Below are 24,370 nucleotides of genomic sequence, written 5' to 3'. Positions count from 1 at the left end.
CTTTTATTCTAAAATTTTCCACTAGCCTAGAACATCAATAATCATGTCTCCAGTCAGGTTTCATAAGATCCGTTCAAAGATTCTCCCGGTAACAGCAGCTTCTCCGTCCGAGAGCCGTCTGTTTATCCGTGTGTTTCTGTGTCTATGTGACCCACTATGAAGGCTCACTGTCCCTCAATAACCCGAGAGGGGAAAATAAAAACAAAAATAAAATTAAAAAGGGGACCCTTTTTATTATTATTATTGTAGCTATATAAATAAGAAAACTATCAGTTTGGTAAAGTTTGAAAGATATTCACAGATTTGGACTTCCAGCTCAATAACTCTTTTGATGAAACTTTCAAATGTGACAGCAAGTATCTCAATCCTTTTGTATTAACACAGAGAGTGAACTAAAAAGGCATTTCTAAAGAAAAAAGATTGTTTTTTTCTGCCTTTTAATGAGAAGTGTTCTCTTCCAGCAGTACATGCAGTCACGCAGCGAGCCGGCAGCCAGGGGACCGTCAACGAAGTGCAAACTCCGAGCAAAGACCATTCTGTAAATATCTATAATCTCTCAAAAACGAATAAAAGAACTCCTATATTGAACTCCTCACAAACATAACTGCAGAACAGGCAACAGGTGTACATCTGGCATGGCTCAGCTTTCATACGAGACCGGGACAAAAACAGGAGGAACGCACCAGAACAAAAAAGGAGAACAGAGACGAGGACAGGATGGTGGTTACCTGCCTCCCAGATCCATGCCACACAGGAGCAAAGTGTGCAAAGTCTACCTGGAAGAGTGAGGATAGGAATGAGCCATCCCCCAAAGAGAATGCGATGCAGCACTTGCAGCGATGGAATTCCACTACAGAGGGCAGAATCTGAAACAACCCTCATGCGGAGTGAAGGCTTTTTTTTAAACTAAATGAAGACTTTTTTTGTACTTCTATACTATGTCACATGATGGCCTTTTTACTAGATTTCTCTTTTATACTTTGTCAATAACACATTGATGAATGCATTGTTACATTAACCCACTTGGAGCTCCAGACATGCTGTGGGACCTCTTGTGGCGCACATTGTGCAGTGCCCAAGGTAGCCACTTGCTACCAAGAAGCACATTGCCATGTGGTTATCAGTCATGTGACTCATTTAATTTGAAAAAAGTGTTTCCATTGCAGTTTGCAAAATATGTCTCTCCGCCTTCAGGTGGAGGACAGGTCTCTGACTGTGGTTTCAGCTTACCGGCCGAACAGCAGTTTGCAGTACCCGGCCTCCTTTGTGTCTCTGGGAGGGGTACTGGATAGTGCCCCAACGGGGGACTTCATTGCCCTTTTGGGGGACTTCAATGCCCACGTGGGCAATGACAGTGGCACCTGGAGGGGCGTGACTTTTAGGAATGGCCTGCCTGATCTAAACCCGAGCTGTGTTTTGTTATTGAACTTCTGTGCTTGTCATAGTTTGTACATAACAATCACCATGTTCGAAGCACAAGGGTGTCCATCAATAAACTTGGCATCAGGACACCCTAGGCAGGAGGTCAATGATCAACTTTGTAGTTGTTTCTGGCAACCTTCCGCCCTGCATCTTGGACACTTGGGTAAACTGATCACTGATCACTACCTGGTGCTGAGTTGGACTCGCTGGCGGGGCAGGAGGCCGGAAAGCTGAAGAAAGAGTCCTACCTGGCCCGGCTGGCTTGTGGGACTCCACAGGTAGCCAACAGGTATCAGCAGTCTAAGAGAGCTGCTGCGGGACTGTTACGGAGGCAAATACCCGGTCCTAAGGAGTTTGGTGAGGCCATGGAGAAGGACTATCGGTTGGCCTTGAAGAGATTCTGGCAAATCATCCGGCACCTCAGAAGGGTAAAGCAGTTTTCTACAGGCACCGTTATCAGTGGAGGTGGGGAGCTGTTGACTTCAACTGGGGACATTGTCGGGCGCCTTCTTTTAAGTAAGCAGAAAACGAGGACTTTGGGATGAGGCTGTATATCAACCAAGTTGAAGTCACTGGTGTAGTCAATGAGCTCCTCCGTGGCAAGGCTCCGGGAGTGGACGAAGTTTACCCTTAGTACCTCAAGTCTCTGGATGCTGTGGAAGTGTCTTTGCTGACAAGTCTCTGCAGCATGGCATGGCAGTTGGGTACTGTACCACTGGATTGGCAGACAGGGGTGGTGGTTCCCCTTTTCAAAAAGGGGAACCGGAGGGTGTGTTCCAACTACCGGGGAATCACACTCCTCAGCCTCCCTCTGAAAATCCATATCAGGGTACTGGAGAGGACAGTCCAGCCGATAGTTGAACCTCAGATCCAGGAACAACAGTGCAGTTTCCGTCCTGGCAGTGGGACAGTGGACCAGCTCTACACCATCTTTAGGGTGCTGGAGGGATCGAGTTCGCCCATCTAGTCCATTTATTTTTGTGGATTTGGAGAAGGCATTCGACCGCGTCCACCGTGGTATCCTGTGGAGGGTGCTCTGGGAGTATGGGGTCAGGGGAGCCTTACTGAGGACCATCCGGTCTCTGTATGACCGGAGCAAGAGCTTGGTTTGCATAGCCGGCGGTAATTCAGACTTGTTCCTTGTGCACGTTGGACTCCGGCAGGGCTGCCCTTTGTCAACGGTTCTGTTAATAGTTTTTATGGACAGAATTTCTAGGCGCAGCCAGGGGCCGCAGGGGGTCTGGTTTGGGGACACAGGATTTCCTCTCTGCTCTTTGCAGATGATGTTGTCCTGTTGGCTTCCGCAAGCCAGGACCTCCATTGACCAGAGAAAGGTAGTTTGCTATCTCTCGGTGGGTGGAGTGTCCCAGCCCAAGGTGGAGGAGTTTATATATCTTGGGGTGTTGTTCACGAGTGAGGGAAGACCAGAGAGTGAGACTGACTGGAGCAGCGTCCGTAGTTCTGCAGTTGCTGTACCGGTTTTTACCGGTCGATCTTCGTTCCAATACCCACCTATGGTCATGAGCTCTGGGTCATGACCGAAAGAACGAGGTCCTGAAAACAAGCGGCTGAAATGAGCTTTCCTTCGTTGGGTGGCTGGGTGCTCCCTTAGAGATAGGGTGAGAAACTCGGTCACTCACGGAGAGCTCGGAGTAGGACCGCTTCTCCTCCACATCGAAAGGAGCCAGTTGAGGTGGCTTGGGCATCTAGTCCGGATCCCTCCTGGGCAACTCCTGGGGAGGTGTTCTGGGCATGTCCCACTGGGCAGAGCCCCTAGGGAAGACCCAGGACATGGTGGCCTGGGAACTAGGGATGGGTACCGAGCCCCGGTATTGAACGAGCCCCGGGGCAACATTCTTCAAGACCGCAGTATCGTTAAGATCTGACCTCAACGGTTCTGCTATCGGTACTGGAGAAGTTGCATATTTTTGTGTCCCACAAGATATAAACATTATCTGCCATATTTAACTCACCAAGTCAGTCAACTTTCCGTTAATTAATGATGATATTAATTTCGCTATTCTCGCTGAAGAGGAGAGGTCTGTCTGGCTACGAGGGCGGGGCTGTTGTTCAGACAGTATGAAGCGCGTCAGGTAGAGCTAGCAGGCAGGAGGAAGAGACTAGCGTGAACACGCGGTGGAAGCCTGTCTGCAGCTTTGAACGCCGATCAGAGTCTGTTACGGGACGGAAAGTTTTTCTAAAAAGACAGTTAGTTGCGATCTCATAGGGGACACGTGAGCGCCCCCCAAAAAAATCATTTTTCCCCCTAGACTAAGACCACCCATTTCCGCATAAAATTAATGAAATTTGCGTCAGGGCGCCCCTACTATCCTGTCACCTTGCTGCTACGATGACCGTATGTTGCGCTGTCTGGGGGGGGGTTGCACGCGGGGGAAAACAACGAACAGATAGAATGGCGAGGGAGGGTCTTAGACTCACTGCTTATGATTCCAGACCTGCTTCCTAATAAAAAACAGTTGTCATCCATAAAATTAATATTATTTATTGGGTGGACTGGATTAAAAAATAAACAAATAACTAAATAAATAGAAAGGAGTCTGCATCAAAGTGAATTTGTTTCCATCAACTCACTCATCTTAACTCTGGGTGTTTGACAGACAGAAAAGTCCATTCAAGGTTGTGGAAAATGGACAAAAGATCAAAGGAAACATCATGCTCATAAATAATAAAAATAATGAAATTAAATGATTAAGTAAATATCCTGACTGCATTTTGAATCAATACAAGTATTGCCAAATGAACTATCTCGATAAATATGCGACATATATATGTTGCGGCTCCCTGTGCTTTTATCTCATTGAGAAACTGATCCAAATGGCTCTTTGAGAGGTACAGGTTGTTGCAGAAGCCTGCTCTAGCACATCTACATACATTCCAGGTTTGTATTGTAACATTATCATGTATAAAGTAAAATGTTTTGTTAAAAAAACAATGTTGTTGCATAATGAGGAAATAAAACACTTTATGTTCTTAACTTGTTATTTATTTATTTATTTTTCGTCCTCAAAAAGTATCGATAAGAGTATCGTTAAAATACCGGATCGATAAGCAGTATCAATAAGATTAGTAGTACTGTTAAAATCTTAACAATACCCATCCCTACTGGGAACGCCTCGGGGTCCCCCCAGAGGAGCTGGAGAAAGTGCCCAGGGCAAAGGGAGTCTGGGCATCTTTGCTTTGACCCCGTCCTGGATACGCGGAGGAAGATAGATGGATGGATGTAAATTAATTATAAAATATCTATTTCTGTCTCCACCAACAGGAACACTAATACATTTACTATTTTTGTTTTCTTTTCTGCTCATACATTTAATATTGTTTGTTTGCATCAAAAGCGTGTGATCATGTGTGATTGTCTCTCCTGAGTTTGTTTTCGCTTTCTTGGACGGCTCAGGATAGTTTTAACGCAATCTATTGGTACCTTTTGTGACATACACTGTCGAAATCACATAATTTCTATCTCTATCACAGTGCATCAATATCAAAAAGCAAACGTCTTTCTTGAATATTCTTAAGGGGTCAAAATTGGTTCAGATTTTAGGCTTCATCTCTGCTTCAGCATCAAACATTTTAGCAGTGATTTTTTTTCCCACTTCCACTGACGTTGCCATTATTTGACTGTTACAGTAAAATTTCTTGCCTTCAGCTCGTTACTTCTGGTCAAATTTGTTTTCCTGAGTTATGTCCCCCCAGAGTGATATGAAGTAGGGATGCTTGAAATGTTAAACCATTATAAACCTCTTGTTTATAGCTTGAAATATTGCTTCTTGAAGCCTACACCCATATTGCACAAAGAGAAATAATGACATCTTGCAATATTATAATTTTCCCAACTTATTTTTAGTGGCTTTTCTCTGGGTATTCTAAATACTCCCACGGTCCAAAAACAATTGTGGAAGGTTGGGTGGGGATTTTAAACTGCCCTTAGAGATGACTGAGAGGGTTGTGGTCCTGGAGAAGGCTGGAATGGACAGCCTACCTCACCCCACCCAATCGCCCCATCGTTGGAAATTAGCAGCTTCAGAAAATGGACGTCTGACCTAAAACGTTTTTATGAAAGAATAAACTCGCAGTAGATGGAGAGCATTTTTCTCAAGATGTCTTTGCATCTGTTCCTGGTTTTTAAATGTCTGGAAGACAGATGCCGGATTCATAGACAATATCACGTGTGTCTTATCTGGGGTGCTCTTTGATACAAAAAGCATGTTTACAAAAAGTGTCAAAAGTAGTGACCAAAACTTCCACTTTTTTCTATTTTTGCTGAAGCTTTGCACTTTGATGAGGGAAATTTCTTTACGTGATCTGACTTTTACACCCATATGTTTATAAAACAAAACAGCTGTTGAGCCAAACCTTCTGATCTACTCTGGAGATTGATGGTTACACTAAGCCTGCCAGTGAGAGATCGTACAAGTTCATAACCTCAATAATGTTTTGGGGGGTCTGAAAGACAACAGCAGCCTACAATCCTTCTCTGTGAGATGAGAATCCAATGAACAGGCTGGTGTTATGAGACGCTGACCAGAACCAGACTGAAGTCTGGAGAGCCAACATCGGAAGAAGAGCACATGAAAGACAGATGTAATCCACGTTGACGGGCCGGATGACACTCAGAGAAACCACTGAACCTCATTAAAAAAGTTAGATATAATTATTAAGTTCATTATGACATCAGCTGGATTTTAACTCAACATTGATTTCCTTTAATAGAAGAAAAAGTATGACTTAGTGTCTAACTTAATGTTAAGCTTTCTTTTATGGTGGGATCATATGTTTTAAGACTCACTCCAATGGTCACTCCTTTTTGGTGTTTTATCCATGTTCTTGTGGTATCTTCCTCATGATGGAGGACACATATAAAGAAAATTAAGCTAAATTTGCATTTTGTTTATTCAGGATGTGGTGAATGGTGAATCAGGAGCAGATGAAAAAACTGCCGTTTGAAAGAGACCTCATGTGACCTAGAAAATATGCTGGGCGGGCCCAAAGATCCCTGCTCTGTGCAACAGGAAGGGTAAGGGAAGTGGGGTTGTAATGCATCAAGGGTCCTGCCCACAACTCAAATTTTAAAATTTTTAATGAACTCCTGCTGCTCTACAGATACTATGGTGACACATGTTTTTGGATTTGGGCAAAAAACAGCATAAACATAATTAAAAGACTATATAGACCAAAAGATGATTGTAGTGGGTCTTTCATATCAGCTATCAGGAAACTGCAACCGTTCTCTGCAAAATTCCTTTGAAATGACCTAATGCTTTATTCCACAAAACACTGAGGAGTGAAAGAAATGTTCTTCTGCAATAAAAATAAAAATATATAAAAAATATTCCTGAATTTTTGTTCTCTTTAAAGAATCAACAAACACCTAACCAACAATTGCAAGCTTTTGTTCCAGTCATGTGCATAAAGCTTAATTGGTTCCAAATGCCCCCCCCCACCCCCACTTCCTTTATTAAATGAAAAGGTTTTCTTGTTAGACCTCCACACCCATTAACTGACCACATCAATGCCTTTCATGGGATTACTTCTTTCCTGTTTATGGTTATTTTATCTTTATTTAGATTTTAAAGTATTTCTGAAGTAGTAAAAACCTAAGAATGGAAAGTGACTGTACTGATCACATCACAGCACATCTATGAGGCTTGATGAGCTGCTTCACATTCAGTAAAGTGGGTTTGGAATTCAGACTCAAACTCCCTTGCTCTCTCCTGGACCAACCGTGGGCCGGTTGGGTGGCCGCCTGAAGGGTGGGGCGGGTCTCCCTTGGGGGGTCCTGGCTCGTACCTGGGGTTGGGGTGGGGGGATGCCCAGAACTCCTGGGTGGTGGTGGGGTGCTCGTCTGGGGCTGTGGGCGCTCTTCTAGGGCGGGGCCCCGCATTGGGCCCTCCCAGTGCGGCGGGGGGGCTGCTCTCCTGGTTGGGCTGGAGCTTGCTCTTTCTGTCCCCCCTGCTCTCTGGTTTTGGGGGCCCCCATGATGGTCCTGCCGGACCTGGCCCGGTTGGCGGATGTGGTCACCCGGGGGGCGGTTGTTCTCTATCTGCTACTGTGTGGGTGTTGTGGGGGTTCTGGCTGTCGCTGCTGCTGTGGCGGGGGTCTTGGTGTGGGGATTATCTGTATTGTGTACGTTGAACATTGTTGGAGCCAACAGGTGTGTTTATAACATTTGAGTGTGTGTGGACAGGCCCCGCCCTCATAGACTTGTATTACATCTGAACCTCACTCTAAAGATTGTAACCATCCAGCAACTTGTTGCTTTATGCTGCTTCATGATTTTACCCCCCCCCCCCCCCTTCTATAATCACCCTCCTATACCCCCCCCCCCCCCCTCTCTAACATCCCTCCCTCTTCTTCCCTCCTTTCCTTTTCCGGTCCAACACAAAAGATTTTCAAATATGATTTTCAAATGAATAAACTTTGGCCTTGATTACAAAAGGGGTTTATTTAGACATACCTCTGGTTTGTAAGAAGATTCATAACCCCTGTTTTTGAAAACATGTCCAACACAACAGTCTTAATTTTGTCCAACCTGGGTCATCCTTGCCGTGCCAATCCCGTAATGCACCATGTTTCTATTTCAGCAACACACTAAGCCATGTATGTAAACATATTCATCCTTCAACCATTTTCTCTGCCTGTTTAAACCTGTTCAAGGTCATATTTCTACATAGCCAACTGCTACCAGTCGATTTAAACCAACCAAAAGGGTTAAAAGATCATAGGAATCGTAACAAAAAAAGTGGAAGAATTAACATGCACCTCTTTTTAGTGAAAGAACAAACTAATTGGGAAGGGAGTTACATTTAATAATTTGACTTTCTGAATTTGGATTGTTTCTGAAAGCTTAGGCTCAAGCATCACAGAGTTGTGGCTTAATAGAGATGCCATTCTCCCAGGGGGGCATCATGGAGCAGGCCCCTGCACAGTGACAGAGGGCAGGACTGCAAACAGGGCCAACTTTCAAAGACCAACATCAGCTCAGGGACTGTTAGTGACACAAGTGAACAAGATCAAAAGAATGTAAGATGACAGAGTTATTTATCCGGGGCTTAAAAACCGCTGTGTCTGAGCTCCCAAATGGCCGCACAAACACATCACAGCTTTCGGCTTTAATGGCTTCAACAACTAAAAACATTTAAAGTCTGAAACATTTAGCAATTTTTCCTGACCCCTCAAAGCAACATGTTCCAAAATAAGCCCTGGTCTGTTACGATATTGCACAACCAACCCGTTACTGGTACCAAAAGCCAGATGGGTTCAAAAAAGTCAAATGTTTATATTGTCAGGCTTTATGAACTTCTTTAGGAGCCCAAATGGACAGGTTTGCCAATTTCCCCTACCTTACAGGCAATTTGGTTACATCTACATAATGAAAAAAAAAAATCTTCTGTTGCAGACAAAAACTAGCAGTAGTCCTCCACAGATGACACATTTGGAAAGCATCCAGATTCATACTCTGCCTGATCAAGTCTGCAAGTAAAGACGGAAGGAGGAGACAAACAAAAGGTGAAGGGGAAGTGCATTATCCTCTAAGTGTTAAGGAACTTTAGAATAACCCCAAAAAGAGGTGGTGGGGGGGAGATCCCCATCCACCGAATTTATAGACATAAAGGAGAAAGTTTAAGGAGGGAGTGAAAATCATTGTTCTTGTGCAGCTCTGCAGGATATCAATGTCCTCTTACCAAATATAGTAAGTTTGGCTGGTGTCAGTAAGTCATGCTTACAGCAGAGAGCTTTGCAAAAGCTGTCATTAATGTTTATATTTCAACACAGTGGCAGATATTCTTTTATATTTTGTAAATATATTAATAACTATGGGTATTTTCTAACTATTTTTCTTAAATTAATTGTCTGAAAATATTGAATTTTTTGTTTCTTAAAGCTATTTGCTGCTGGGAATGCAGAGTAGGGAAGAACACTGCAGGCAGATGTAACATTACTGTGCTCTGATTCAGCAGCTCTGAATGCATGATAAACAGTTGAAGCTGGGCAGGCCAGCAGTCACAGACGGAGCTCACTACGTTCATCCCTGTTCCGCATCTATCAGCTGATGTGTCATCTTACCCGAGGATCTCTCCGCCGTCTCGTCCACAGTCTACCGCTGTTCACCTTTCCACCTGTGGCATAGCCTCAGTTCTCCGTACTCTGTAGGGTCACTCGTTACACCCTCGATCTCCACGGTCCAGCGTCGCAAACTGAAAGGAGTCAGAGAGTCAGGTCCTGCAGCTGCATCCTGCAGAGACGCTTCTGCTGTGTGCCGCTCAGGCTGACTCCTGAGGCTGCCGCCGTGCTTGGAGGGGAAGCTGAGCACAAGCAGCAGAAGAGCAGTCCAGACTTGTTGGGATGCCTGAAGGGGAGTCCTGCTAAGCTCCTTTTGCCGCTGTTTTTTTATTCTCATCCCTCCCAGCTGCTGACTGCATGCAACTGAAGAAGTCTTTTCTTTCAGTAACATAGTTGTTTCTGCAGGCAGGACTTGATTGACTGTCATGTGTTTCCAAGTTTTTGACTTTAAGGTCAGGCCACGTGGTTCTAATTTCTCATGCCATGAAGCCCCCCAACTGCCTTTTGTGTTCAATTAAAATGTGATCTCGGTCTATTAAGTAGTATGATGTATTCTGGTGTGGTAACATGCAGAAATTAATATATCAGGCTCACAAATCTTCATAGCAATTTGTGGTAGAATTATATGAATAGTGCTTTATAAAAAAAAGACATTTAATGTAGTAGACATGTCTCTTACTTTTTTTGGTCAATTTTAATGATTTCAGTTTACAGATTTAGGAGGTTGGGGTGGGTGATACATCCAAACATCTTTGTATTATAATCAACACTTGCATTATCAAAGTATACTTAAAATCCCAGAAAGAATCAAATATAGGGAAACACTCATCGGAGAAACACAAAACATTGCTTTTTTTCACAGTATATTTATGTAAAGTTTCAATATTTAACTTTTGCCATTTATTTTAACAATATGAAAGTTATTCTGATTGTACTTTTAGATTTTAATGAAAGTTGACCAAACTTAACTCTTAAAGGGGTCTGCAGCAAGTTGTCCATTGTCGCACTGAAGCAATAAATAATATTAACATCAACTGTATGCCAAAACTGGCTAAGCAACACCAACACTACAACAGTCTTTTTAAAAATACTTTGTGATCTGGGTTTTAAACTGTGTTTAAGCTGCAGACCATGCAGACTAAAAGCAGGTTAATGTTGTGTGAGCAGAACACAATTCTTGTTAAAACACATGTATTAGCATGCAATTGTAGCATCATGTTTCTTCAGGAAGTTTAGTTTAAGTGACAGACTAGCCACATATTTAAACTCAATTATAAATAATTTATGGTAAAGCATGGTTTGCATGGGTTTTTATATTTATTCTGTGGTTCATTTTTTTTTAAGGCACATGGAAAGGGCCAATAATAATGACATATTTACTGATCACTAATAAAATGTTGTTGTTTTTCACAGAATCATTGACAAAAAATATCACCAATAAAAAAGATAATCGAAAGGAAATTTCCCCTTTGTGGGATCAATAAAGTTTTATTCCATTCTAAAGTGAGTCAACAAACACATTCATATTGGATTTTCTTAACTTCCTGCTAAAACCAGTCACCTGCCTTCCTGTGTCCGGCCCAACCCAGTAAGTCTATTGTCTTTGAAAAGCTGCCTCCCACTGTTATTGTGGTTTATTGTTACCAAAGAAACACCTGAACAACCAAGGCCCGCATAACACATTGTTTGCATTGTCAGTAATTGTATCCTTGGATCATCGTTTTAAATGTTTATTCTTTCATGTAAAGCTCATCACTGCACAGCATAGATTTGCTTATAGAACATTTTTTCCAGTTCATTTAGCTCAACTGGTACAAATCACAAGAATATAATTCTTTCTTTTTTCTGGAAATTTAAGAATTTATGTTTTGGCTCATTCAATGGACATAATCATTATAAGTGTCTTTACTAAAGCAGTCAAAGATTTTTTGTTTTTGGTTCCCTCCTGTGCTCTAAATAAATCAGCCCCCTCTAGCAATGACATTAACACTTACTCAAGTTGATTCTTGTTAGCGAAACTATGGCAGTAAAACTGCAAACTCACACCCTGAAGTCGTAATTCTCCCACTTATGATAAGTATTGAATATCAGGGAATGAGCTACATTGATTGTATTTTATCCAAAGAAAGAATTATTTTTCTTTTTTCTTTTTTTTTTGCATATTTTTGCCTGTACTGTGCACAGCTTTAAAGTTTAGAGTCTTTGTGAACGTCCACACAAAGACAGAAGGAGATGTTGGTGTGTGGGTCTGTGTGACACAGATGTGTTGTGCTGCTTTGAATCTATGGAAATGGCAAAACAAAACAAAAAAGCATGTCGCACTGATAAAAACCTCATTCCAGCCTGAAAATGTCACATATCTTCCGCTGACACAGCTTTATATAGTTATATTTTTTATTTTTAGGGACCACATTGACATGATGGGTGGAGCATTCATGAGTTTTCATAAAAATAAATAACTTTGTCTGCATAATGTCATTAAGATTCCGGTGTTTTGATCAGTAACAAGCAGTATAGCAATAGAAAGTCCAGTATTCTGTCAGGATGGACTGCAAAGATCCCTGCATCTTCCTCTGCTTATCCGGGACCGGGTCTTGTGGGCAGCAGTCTAAGCAAAGATGCCCAGACTTCCCTTGCCCTGGCCACTTCCTCTAGTTCCTCCGGGGGCACCCCGAGGCGTTCCCAGGCCAGCCGAGAGACATTGTGTGCTGGGTCTTCCCCTGGCATGCCCTTTCTCCCGTCTGCTCCTCTCATTCAGCTCCATTCAAAAACTTTTTGGTCTCCTCCCCATTGCCATGTCAACCAATCACCAGTCTCTTCGATAGTGACGCCATACATATTAATTACAGGCAGTGTATTCACAGAATGTTCTTTTTAATTATTCCTTATTTACTTTTTTCTTTTACACTTTGCTCTCCTCTTCAGCAACTGACCTTTAAGCTTTTTTTTTTTTTCTTATTTGCAATTTTCATTCATTCATTTCAATTTATTTCAATGTGGCTGTGTCACAGACCCCATCCTCTCTCCTCAGACTTGGGTGAGAGAGGCTGCACCCCATATTAGGGTTTCAAATTGACCACATAGACTGTGTCTACTTTTTTTTTTGGTCATTCCACTGCACTACATACAGTGGTGGACAAAATTGTTGGTACCCCTCAGTAAAAGAAAGAAAGTCAACAATGCTCACTGAAATGACTTGAAACATTCAAAAGTAACAATAAATTAAAACTGATTGAAAATTAAATAATCAAAATCAGCCATTACTTTTGAGATGTTGATTAACAGAAGTATTTAAAAAACAAACTAATGAAATAGGGCTGGACAAGACTAGTTAGTATTCAGAGCTTATTTAACTTAATGTTAATGTGTTTAAATTAAACTTAATAACAATAACTATTTGTTTTAAAAGGCTGCTAGAAGTTGAAGCTGGGGTAACTATGGTGCACTGGGGTTCTGTCCTCTTTTCTCATCTACTTCTACCCTTCCTCTCCTCTATTCTTGATCATCATTTATTATTTAGTTCTCCATGCCTCTGTTTGGTGCAGTGCGATTCATGTACTGTCACTCTTTCCCTCTCCCCTCCTGGGGAGTGGGAGTGCGTCCAGACTCCAGTTGGCTCATCCGTGCTCCTGTACCTGACCGTTTACCTCGCCTTTGCTCCTGCTTCTACACCTGGCTGTGGATCCTGCCTCTGGCTCGACTCGCGCCCCTGACTGTCCCCCCAACCACGGCTGGATGAAGCTCGTCTGCTGGACTTTATATATGTAGTTGTAGTGTTAGATAAGTTAATTCTTCTCTAAGAGTTCTGGTAAATCGCCTGTCCGTCCTGGGGGAGGATCCCTCCTTCATGTGGACACCCCTGAGGTTTCTTCGTTTTTTTCGGGAATCCGTTTTTTTAGGAGTTTTTCCTTACTGCGAAGGGGGGGGCAGGGGTCTAAGGGCAGGGATGCCAGTATAGCTTAGTCAGTTTGTTAGTTCATTTTAGTATTTTCCTATTGAACTCTTTGTATTCATGATCCTTTTGAGTTCATGTTTTACTTCGAAGCCCATCGAGACGACTGTTGTTGTGATTTTGGGCTATACAAATAAAATTGAATTGAATTGAATTGAATTGAATTGAATTGAATTGAATTGAATTGAATTGAATTGACAAAAATGATGGTCCCTCCATGAAAAACTGAGAACTAATTACCCAGGGGGTCATGATGAACTCAGGTATGTCCTTTCATTGACATCACAGCTCTTTTCAAACCCATAATTAGTCAGTCTGCCTATTTAAATGGAGACAAATAGTCATGTTGCTGTTTGGTGAAAAGGTGTGAACCACACTGAACATGGACAACAGAAAGCCAAGGAGAGAATTGTCCCAGGACATCAGAAACAAAATTATAGACAAATATCATAAAGGTAAAAGCTATAAAATCATCTCTAAGCAGCTTGAAGTTCCTGTGACCCCAGTGGCACATATTATTTAGAAGTTTAAGACCCACAGGACAGTAGCCAACCTCCCTGGACGTGGCTGAAAGTGGAAAATTGATGACAAATGGAGGAGACGGATAGTTGGAACTGTATCCAAAGAGCCCAGAACAACCTAAAGACATTAAAAGTGAACTCCTAGATCAAGGTACATCAGTGTCAGATGGCACCATTCATCGTTGTTTGAGCCAGAGTGGACTTCATGGGAGACGACCAAGGACGACACCACTGTTAAAAGGAAATCATAAAAAAGCCAGACTGGAATTTACAAAAATGCATGTTGACAAGCCACAAAGCTTCTGGGAAAATGTCCTTTGGACAGATAAGACAAAACTGGAGCTTTTTGGTAAGGCACATCAGCTCTATGTTGGTAGACTCAAAAATGAAGCAAACAACCAAAAGAACACTGTCCCTACTGTGAAACATGGAGGAGGCTCAGTTCTGTTTTGGGGCTGCTTTGCTGCATCTGCCACAGGGTGTCTTTAATTTGTACAAGGTCAAATGAAATCTCCAGATTATCAAGGCATTCTGGGTAGAAATGTGCTGCCTAGTGTCAGAAAGCTTGGTCTCAGTTGCAGGTCATGGGTTTTCCAACAGAACAACGATCCAAAACACACAGCCAAAAAACCCCAAGAATGGCTCAGAGAAAAGCGTTGGACTATCCTGAAGTGGCCTTCTATGAGCCCAGATCTGAATCCCATTGAACATCAGTGGAAGGAGCTGAAACATGCCATTTGGAGAAGACACCCGTCAAACCTGAGACAACTGGAGCAGTTTGCTCATGAGGAGTGGGCCAAAATACCTGTGGACAGGTGCAGAAGGCTCATTGACAAATACAGAAACCGTTTCATTGCAGTGATTGTCTCAAAAGGTTGTGCAACAAAATATTAAGTTATGGGTCCCATCATTTTTGTCCAGCCATATTTCATTAGTTTGTTTTTTTAAATAATTCTGTTAATCAACAACTCAAAAGTAATGGCTGATTTTGATGATTGAATTTTTAATAAATTTTAATTTATTGTTACTTTTGACCGCTTCAATTCATTTCAGTGAGCATTGTGGACTTTCTTTCTTTAACTGAGGGGTACCAACAATTTTGTCCACCACTGTATGTTAATAATAATAATAATAATAATACATTTTATTTAAAAGCGCCTTTCAAAACACCCAAGGTCACCGTACAAAGTTAGAGGTAAAACACAATAAAATCACAACATGTTAAAAAAATAGATAAAGTGGATTCATCAGCTGACAGAAGATGAGAAATTGTGTTCTGGAAATGCGAGCTTAAACAGATAGGTTTTGAGACTAGATTTAAAGATCAGAAAGGAGTCAGTGTTACGGAGGTGTGGGGGGAGAGAGTTCCAGAGTTGGGGAGCAGAGCGACTGAAGGCACGGCTCCCCATGGTGACCATACGGGCCGGAGGGACAGAGAGCTGAAGGGAGGAAGAAGACCGAAGAGAGCGAGAGGGAGTGTTAATATGGAGGAGATTAGAGAGATAGGAGAGAGCCAGGCTATGGAGGGCTTTGAAAGTGTAGAGAAGGAGCTTGAACTTAATCCTAAAGGCTACTGGAAGCCAGTGCAACTGCTGGAGAACGGGAGTGATGTGATGGAAGGAGGGAGTTCTGGTGATGATGCGGGATGCTGAATTCTGGACCAATTGAAGCTTATTTAGAGTTTTGTTGGGAAGACCAAAGAGAAGAGCATTACAATAGTCAAGACGAGAAGTGACCAGACTATGAACTAAAATGGAGGCGGAGTGGATGGTGAGGGAGGGGCGGAGTCGATTAATATTGCGTGGATGAAAGTAGGCTGACCGAGTAATGCTATTGATGTGGGATTGAAATGATAATGTACTGTCAAGGATGACACCCAGACTCTTTACTTGAGGGGAGGGAAAAACTGAAGAGGAATCGATGGAAAGGGTAAAATTAGAAACTTTGGAAAGGGTGGTTTTGGAACCTACGAGTAATTCGGTTTTATCGCTGTTAAGTTTGAGGAAGTTTAGGGTGAACCAGGTTTTTATTTCAGACAGGCAGGAGGAGAGGGAGGCAGGTGGAATAGAAGAGTTGGGTTTACTGGACAGATAGAGCTGTGTGTCATCCACGAAACAATGAAAATCAATATTGAATTTACGGAATATATTGCCAAGGGGTAGCAGGTAGGTAATGAAGAGGAGGGGAATGAGAACAGAACCTTGAGGAACACCAGATGAAATGAGTGAGGGTTGGGATTTAAAAGAATTCAGTTAAATAAACTGAGTGCGGCTTGAGAAATAAGTGTGGCCGAGCATAAAATAAAAGGCTAGACACACACAGCTCCAAAAAAATGTGGGTATTTTATTTCCCGACTATTCCAGAGAAAAGGAACAGCAATTTTGGCTTAATTTGGTTGCGAAGAAATAAAACAGAAAAATGCAAGATGGAATGAATATAAGGAAAATCCCCAACAAGACAACAGCAGCGGCCTTATTCTAAAATAAAACACAATAGAGGCCACCAATCATTTACAGGTTCACAGTAATATGCAAAAACACAATGTTCATAACAAATACAAAAAATACTCAAACTCACAGAAAAATGGGGGCAAAAAGGACCGGCTCCTTCCGGCCTCACCCACAAGCAAGCTGAACAACGTTTTCTCCCCTCTGTGCAGAAAACGCATTAGAAAATTACACAGTGGACAATAACTAAAATTTAACAGATGTGGGTGGAAATTAAAAAAAAAAAACTCACGCCGCCCGGCAGCTCCGTAGCCTTGCATAATGCCCTGCTAGTTAGCCTTGCTAACTAGAGCTCTTCAACAGCGCAACTTACTTCAGTCTTCCCCGACACGCAGTCGCGCAGCTCTGCGTCTCGTCACGTCGCCAGCTAATTAAAGCTCTTTCACTCCAACAGTGCAGACTTTGCCAGTACTGCACCAAACTCTGTCAAACCCCTCTTTGCCAACGCACATGTGACGAACTAGGACCGCCAGTCTGCCATATTGTTACCTCCTGCCACTCATGACGACATCCTGGCCTGTCAGCCTTTAGTATAAACAAAAACCCACAGCGCCACTTAGTGGCCCCTTCCAGCACTACCCATTTTAAATTGACTTAACTCCCTTGACCTGGTTACATTCTCCCCTGCCTGAAGTCAACGTCTCGGTGACTTCCTAATCATCAGTTTTATCCTTCAGTTGTGACGTGTAATGGACCATTCCGGCTAACACCTGGGACAGTACATCAGGCGGAAATAAAACAGCACTATTACATGCGGTCATAGGTAGCCTAAATGGGTTTCTATTTTTACCAGCAGTCGTTCGGACGCTTCTACGCAGGGGTGGCATGGGCTTATCCACATCTCGCTTCTATACCCCCGCCGCGGCGCTGGTACTGGCCTTGTCTGGAGTTCGCCATTTGAACTCTGCCTTGTCACCACTGGTTCGGAGTCAGGAGAGGATTCTTCAATGGGCCTGTTGCCTCCTTCCAGATCAGGAAGTGATTCACTTTCAGTCTCACTACAGTAGTTGCTCTCTAGATGACTGTTCAGGTCTTCTAACCTTGGGCCGACAGGTTCATAGGTCTTTTCAATCAACAGGAACTCAGGTTCTGACTCACTGGATACGCCCTCCGAGCCTGACTCAGCTTCAGGTCCATGGAAGAGGGGAGCTTTCTCGCAGCGCTTTTTTGGTGGTGATATAGGCCCAACACAGAGGCGTAGGTTGGATCTATGCACCCTCTATGTTTGTCCTCAATTAACTGGTACGACTGTGTGGGTCGTTCCTTGAACATCTATGACTCTGTACACCTTCGGCGACCATGCATCCTGAATTTTGTTTCTGCCGACGGGCCGATGGCGAAGGTACACATGCTGTCCAGTCTCCAGGGGTGTGCAGTTAACCTTTGCATTCTGTCGGGCCATTCTTTCTGCCGCTTTCCGTTGGGAAAATGCCTGTGCTCTCTCATGAGCCTCCTGGAGTCTTTCTCTGTGTACAGCGAGCCAGTCAGTGCTTCCACCTCCAGTTTCCTCTTGTCCTAAGAGTGCATCAATAGGTAGGGGGGGTTTAACTCCAAACAACATGTAGTATGGGGAATAACCAGTTGACGAGTGAGGGGTGACATTGTAGGCATAGACAAGTTCTGCTAAGTGTTCAGGCCAGCAGCGTTTCTTCTCAGGAGGAAGTGTTCTCAAGAGGTCGTGCAAGGTCCGGTTGAACCTGTCACACTGCGGGTCTTCTTTACCCCATTCAACCGGCAGAGTTCTGCAATCACTGCGCTTTCAAAATTTCTCCCTTGGTCCGAGTGCAAGCGCTCTGGCACTCCATACTTCATGAACCACTCTTTCAGTATAACTCTAGCTGTTGTGTCAGCCTTCTGATTTCGTGTGGGGAACGCTTGACTGAACTTAGTGAAAACATCTGTAATCACCAAGACATTTTCACGGCCATCCTTTGCACGTTCAAGAGTTGTACAGTCCACAGCTACCACTTCAAGAGGACGGGTGGCTAGAAACAGGACTTGAGCTACATGAACCTTAGGTTGCGGCAGTTCAGTTAGTATGCATCTTTGGCAGTTTTTAACCCATTGCTCAACATCTTCATGCATACCTCCCCAAAAACATCTTTGCTTTAAGAGTGCAAGTGTCCGCTCTATGCCTTGGTGGCCCATCTGATTGTGCACGCTGGTGAGGACCTTCTCTTTGAGACAAACAGGTAGCAACAACTGATGACAGGGTCCAAGGTTCACATCTTTAACTTCACGATAGAGGAGTCCATCTTTCTCTACTAGCCTGGACCATTGTTTCAACAGCGACCGTACCGGTGTATGCAAAGCTTGTCTCTCTTGAAACGAAGGCTTTTGTTTTCTGTCCCAAAACTGTTTTAAAACTTTGAGTGTGGGGTCAGATGACTGGAACACCTGGAGCTCAGTTTTCGTGTAACTGGGGAGTGTGGGGGTGTTGATGAGTAATGTAGCACTGTCCCCCTGATCAGGGTCTGCAACATTCAACTGCCTCACGTGATAGGGCTCTTGCCTGGCAACTGCTATCTCTGAGCCTATGACAGTACCTGTTTTAAGAGTGTTGCAGATTGTGATACAACCATCAAAGTCAGCGTCCTCACCAATCTCATCCGACTCTGTTAACCCATGTCTCCTGGAGAGGGCATCGGCTGCTGAGTTGCAACGACCTGGCCTGTACTTAACCTCGAAGTCAAACACCGCTAATTGAGCAATCCAGCGCTGCTGAGTGGCCCCTAATTTAGCAGTGGACAGATGGCATAGCGGGTTGTTGTCAGTCAGAATTGTAAACTTAGACCCAAGCAGATAACTCCTGAACTTTTCAGTTACTGCCCATTTTAATGCAAGCAGCTCCAACTTTATGCTACTGTAGTTTCGATCATTTCTTTCAGCCCCTCTAAGTCTTCGACTCGCATAGGCTCTAACCCTTCTCTTCCCTCCTTGAACCTGATATAGCACTGCACCTAACCCGAGGTTGCTGGCGTCAGTCTCCAGAACAAGGAAGTTTGAAATCTGCATACCCCAGCAAGGGTGCTTTGGTCAACCTGTCCTTCAGTAGTTCAAAAGCCTCTGAACATGCTGGTGACCAGGCTGACTGGAACAACTGACTAGCCTTGACTGGACTACTTGGTCCGATGCAGACGTTTACAAGGTCATGAAGAGGTCCTGCAACCTGTGGAACTCCCTTAATAAACCTCCTGTAATAGCTCCAGAAACCTAAGAAGGACCTAAGCTCTTTTACAGAGTTTGGAGTTGGCCAGGCCTTTACAGCACTTATTTTATCTGGGTCAGTACCAACACCTTCTGCTGATACTTGATGACCCAAAAACTTGACCTCAGACTGGAGAAAGTGGCATTTCTCAATGTTAACTTTTAGACCCGTGTTTTTTAACCTCTTAAAAACTATTTCAAGTCTCTCAAGATGTTCTTTGAAGGTCTGAGAAAACACAACCAGATCGTCTAGGTAGACTAGTACAATCTGAAATATAAGGTCATTCATGGTTGCCTGCATTAAGCGTTGGAACGTGGCGGGTGCGTTGCACAATCCAAAAGGCATCCGTAGATATTCAAATAAGCCAAACGGAGTAGTGAAGGCCGTTTTGTGCCTATCTTTTTCATGGACTGCAACCTGATGGTAACCACTAGCGAGGTCAACGCTCGAGAAAAATTCTGCACCACTCAGAGCATCAAGACATTCATCAATGCGTGGCAGCGGAAATGCATCACGCCTGGTCTTTGCGTCAAGTTTTCGATAGTCCATGTATAACCTAAGACTGCCATCTGCCTTCCGCACCAAAACAATTGGGGAAGCGTATGAGCTTGAACTTTCCTGGATGACACCTTTCTTTAGCAATTCTGAAATGTGTTCCCTCACTTCTTTGTATTGATTCGGTGGTACTCTCCTGTATGGCTGAGAAACTGGGGTCTCATTCAATACAGGGATTTCATGTTGAACATGTTTAGTGTAGCCTAGGTCTTCATCATGCACTGCAAAAACATCAGAGTATTTTACTAAAAGTGCCCTTAGCTCTGTTTGCTGTTCAGGTGTGCCACCTAGGTGTAACCTGTTAAAAAGGGCCTCCGTCTCTTGGTCAGGCTTCACATTAGCCTTCTGACTGACTGTGACTTCCTCATGTGATGCAGATATGCGTTGGAATGTAACTTCATAGGGCTCATCTTCAACACACTGACACTGAGCCAGAAAGCCTATCCTGGCTTTAGCGGGGAGCCACACATCATCTTTTGAAAAGTTGACTACCTGGACAGGGAAGATTGACCTATTGGCTGCTATCACTGTGGGCAAAACAATAACTCCACAAGGTAGTGAAGTGTTGCCTGGTTCTAACATCAGACTAGAAGTGTCATTGAAATCTCTCTTAGGGCCCCTCAGATACACCGTAGAGACTGATTGAGCAGGTAGGTGGTATTTGTCTTTCCGTGCTATTCATGCAATGCAAGTTTTTTTCACAACTTTTGCCTCGTTCATACATTGAAAGGTTTCCCTCCAATCTGAATCCAGTTCCCCTCCAAGAGCTGCATCAAACTCAGTGAGAATCAACTCCTTACATCTTTTGGCAATGTTCATTCCGATTATCCCTGATGGGGATGAATCAAGCTCATTTTTATCTGGTTGGCTGTCATCGCTGATTATCAAAAACCCACATTCTGGAATGGTGATACCCATGACTTGAATATCCAGCTCAACATAACCTAGACAAGGTAAAGGCAATTTTTTTGCAGCAGTGATTCTGAGCCACTTTGATGTATAGTGCATGTCATCAAACCCCCCATGAAGGCGGTCTCTGAAAAAGCTCTCAGTTAGAGTGCTCACATTGCTCCCAGAGTCCACAAGACAGTTCAGGGGAATGCCACCTATTTGGATGTCTACCACAGGGCACTTGCCAACTGCATTTTTTAAGAAGCGTTCTTTGGTTAAGATTTTTGGTGAGCCTTCAGGTTTGCCTCGCATTGCCCGACTCCTAGCAACCGAGGGTTCTCGTTTCCCTGCACCGCCGCAGTGGGTGAAGCACTAGTCCGGCTTTGGTTCCTCCATGCAGTGCATTGTCTAGCCATATGTCCTACTCCTTCACACTTAAGGCAGATAGCTGACCGTCATCAGTGTATCTGGGGATCACTTTGGATTTGTTGGTAAAGTGAGCTCCACTAAACTGAGCTTTATGGGTAGTGAGCTCATGTACAGCGTTAGTCAATTCCCCTATGGCCTTCCCCTGCTGAGCTATTATTTTCACAACTTCCTGAAGTGTCACAGCTAAATCAGTTTCAGTGTTAGTCTGGGGTTTAGCACTTACTCCTTGTCCATCAAGGGTGTCTCCAATTAGGTTCCTGCTCCTTGCTATGGTTGTACTCTTAGGTTGATCTTCAAGTGTCCACATGATCGCCTCCTCTCGAACATCAAACAGGCTGGACAGAGGTTTCTCTCTGATGAGCCTTCGGAGCTCACGGCGGAGGGTAGAGTCACGCACCCCCTTCAATAAACTGGTCCCGTATTGCGAGCTGTGGATCAGTAACAATGTCAGGAGAATTTAATAGAGCAGAGTTCAGAAGTTGAGAAAGAGCGTGTGAGTAGTCTCTCAAGTTTTCTCCCTCTAACTGTCTGCGTGCATAAAAAGTTTGTAGCAACTGAGGTGTAGTGCGCTTCTCTCTGAATGCCTCCCGTAAGTACAAAAACAGACGACTTGGTCTCACCGTCTGTCCCCGAGTACGTAGCTTAACTTCCTCTAGCGCAGGCCCCTTAATGTGTGACAGAATAAAATCAACCTGATCAATTTCCTTCAAACCCCTAAGACTCATAGTTCGCTCCACTTCCTCAATGAACTCATCAACAGAGTGTACATCCTTACCCGGGTCACCATGAAAAGGTACAATTTGCTTTTCTCTTGGTATATACACAACAGACCTTGGTTGTACATCACTCAAGGAAGCAAGGCTGGACATCACAGCATCATGTTTTCTACTCAGTTCATAGAGTTCTCTCTGTATATCTAGTATTTGGTTACCACTCTCCAACAGAGGTGCAGCCACATTACTTCCTGCATGGCTGGGGCCAGGCAACTCCCTGTCCATGCCCTCTTCCCCGTCTGACATCTTTAAGTGTCTATTTGGACCTCAAGAGTTCTTTGGGATCGATGTGCAGATCCTGGTGGTATGGCAGCGATCTCCCACTTGCTGGAATATACTCCTCTTCACCACTGCTGTTGTCTTGTTATTAAAAGTTTATGTCAATATATTGGCACATAAGAAGAATAATCCTTCCCCCAAACAAAATAAAATCCTAAACAGACCAAACAGACCTGGAAATCCCACTTCTGACACCACAAAAGAGGCTAGTGTGTGGCCGAGTATAAAATAATAGGCTAAACACACACAGCTCCAAAATAATGTGGGTATTTTATTTCCCGACTATTCCAGAGAAAAGGAACAGCATTAATTTTGGCTTAATTTGGTTGCGAAGAAATAAAACAGAAAAATGCAGGATGGAATGAATATAAGGAAAATCCCCAACAAGACAAAAGCAGCGGCCTTATTCTAAAATAAAACACAATAGAGGCCACCAATCATTTACAGGTTCACAGTAAATTAAAAAAAAAAAACTCACGCCGCCCGGCAGCTCCGTAGCCTTGCAGAATGCCCCGCTAGTTAGCCTTGCTAACTAGAGCGCTTCAACAGCGCAACTTACTTCAGTCTTCCCCGACACGCCGTCGTGCAGCTCTGCGTCTCGTCAGGTCGCCAGCTAATTAAAGCTTTTTCACTCCAACAGTGCAGACTTTGCCGGTACTGCACCAAACTCTGTCAAACCCCTCTTTGCCAACGCACATGTGACGAACTAGGACCGCCAGTCTGCCATATTGTTACCTCCTGCCGCTCATGACAACATCCTGGCCTGTCAGCCTTTAGTATAAACAAAAACCCACAGCGCCACTTAGTGGCCCCTTCCAGCACTACCCATTTTAAATTGACTTAACTCCCTTGACCTGGTTACATAAGAATGAAACCAGCGGAGGGGGGTGGACTCGATACCGAGGGCGGAAAGTCTGTCAAGGAGGATGGAGTGAGATATGGTGTCGAATGCTGCACTCAAGTCGAGGAGGATGAGGATGGTGATAAGTCCAGAATCAGCTGCTAGGAGACGGTCATTGGTGATTTTTAGTAGGGCAGTTTCTGTGCTATGAAGGGGACGGAAACCAGATTGAAAGGGTTCAAAAAGATCATTTTGGGTAAGATGATGGGAAAGTTGGGAGGCGACTATTTTTTCAAGAATTTTTGAAATGAAGGGGAGGTTAGAAATAGGACGAAGATTATGAAAGGAATTGGGAACTGAGCCGGGTTTTTTTAGGATGGGTCTGACGGCAGCGATCTTGAGGAGTGAGGGGACAATACCTGATGTCAATGAGGAGTGGATAATGGCACAAATGAAGGGAAGAAGAGAAGGAAGGCAGGATTTAACCAGGGATGTTGGAAGGGGATCGAGCAAACATGTGGATGGTTTGGACTTATGGATGAGGCGGGAAATTTCACTGGGATCAGGGAGGAGAAAGGAAGTGAATATATGAGTAACAGAAAACGAGTCAGACAGGGTGGGAAAAGGGGTGGAGGAATGGAGATGCTGATGGATATCTAGAATTTTCTGGTTAAAGAATAGCTGAAGAGAATTACAGTGCTCATCTGAATAAAAATGAGGGGGAAAACTGTTACGGGGTTGAAAGACATTATCCATTAAAGAAAACAGCATTTTGGAATTTCCCTTATTTGCATAAATCAGTTCAGTGAAGTAGTTTTTTTTGTGTTAGAAACCAAGTCCTTGTATTGTAGAATCTGTTCTTTGTAGATTTCCTTATGAACGGGAGAGCCAGTTTTTTTGCAGAGCAGTT

General features: G+C 43.6%; 2 protein-coding genes across 4 annotated transcripts in view; both read right to left on the bottom strand.

Moving 5' to 3' along the window:
* col7a1 (collagen, type VII, alpha 1) overlaps nucleotides 1-9,704 on the bottom strand; it is an 83,694-nt gene extending 73,990 nt beyond the window's left edge. For all 3 annotated transcript variants that reach the window (XM_078946871.1, XM_078946870.1, XM_078946872.1), the window contains exon 1: nucleotides 9,508-9,704. The gene's annotated coding sequence lies outside the window, so the exon portion shown is untranslated. The remainder of the gene's footprint in view (nucleotides 1-9,507) is intronic.
* A 954-nt stretch (nucleotides 9,705-10,658) lies between these two features.
* Nucleotides 10,659-22,586, bottom strand: LOC144992275 (uncharacterized). The gene is made up of 6 exons (XM_078947924.1): nucleotides 22,499-22,586; nucleotides 21,048-21,191; nucleotides 19,085-19,216; nucleotides 18,882-19,030; nucleotides 17,866-17,999; nucleotides 10,659-16,227 (listed from the first exon to the last, which is right to left on the bottom strand). The coding sequence occupies exons 1-6, from the start codon at nucleotides 22,584-22,586 to the stop codon at nucleotides 15,225-15,227; spliced, it is 1,650 nt and encodes a 549-aa protein (XP_078804050.1). The 3' UTR covers nucleotides 10,659-15,224.
* Between the last annotated feature and the right edge of the window lie 1,784 nt (nucleotides 22,587-24,370).

Source organism: Oryzias latipes, chromosome 5, assembly GCF_053564925.1.
Source record: "Oryzias latipes strain Hd-rR chromosome 5, Olatipes_Hd-rR_3.1".
In the NCBI taxonomy this organism is placed as follows: domain Eukaryota; kingdom Metazoa; phylum Chordata; class Actinopteri; order Beloniformes; family Adrianichthyidae; genus Oryzias; species Oryzias latipes.
The sequence above is the reverse complement of the archived record's forward strand: the minus strand, read 5'-3'. Positions and strand labels throughout refer to the sequence as shown.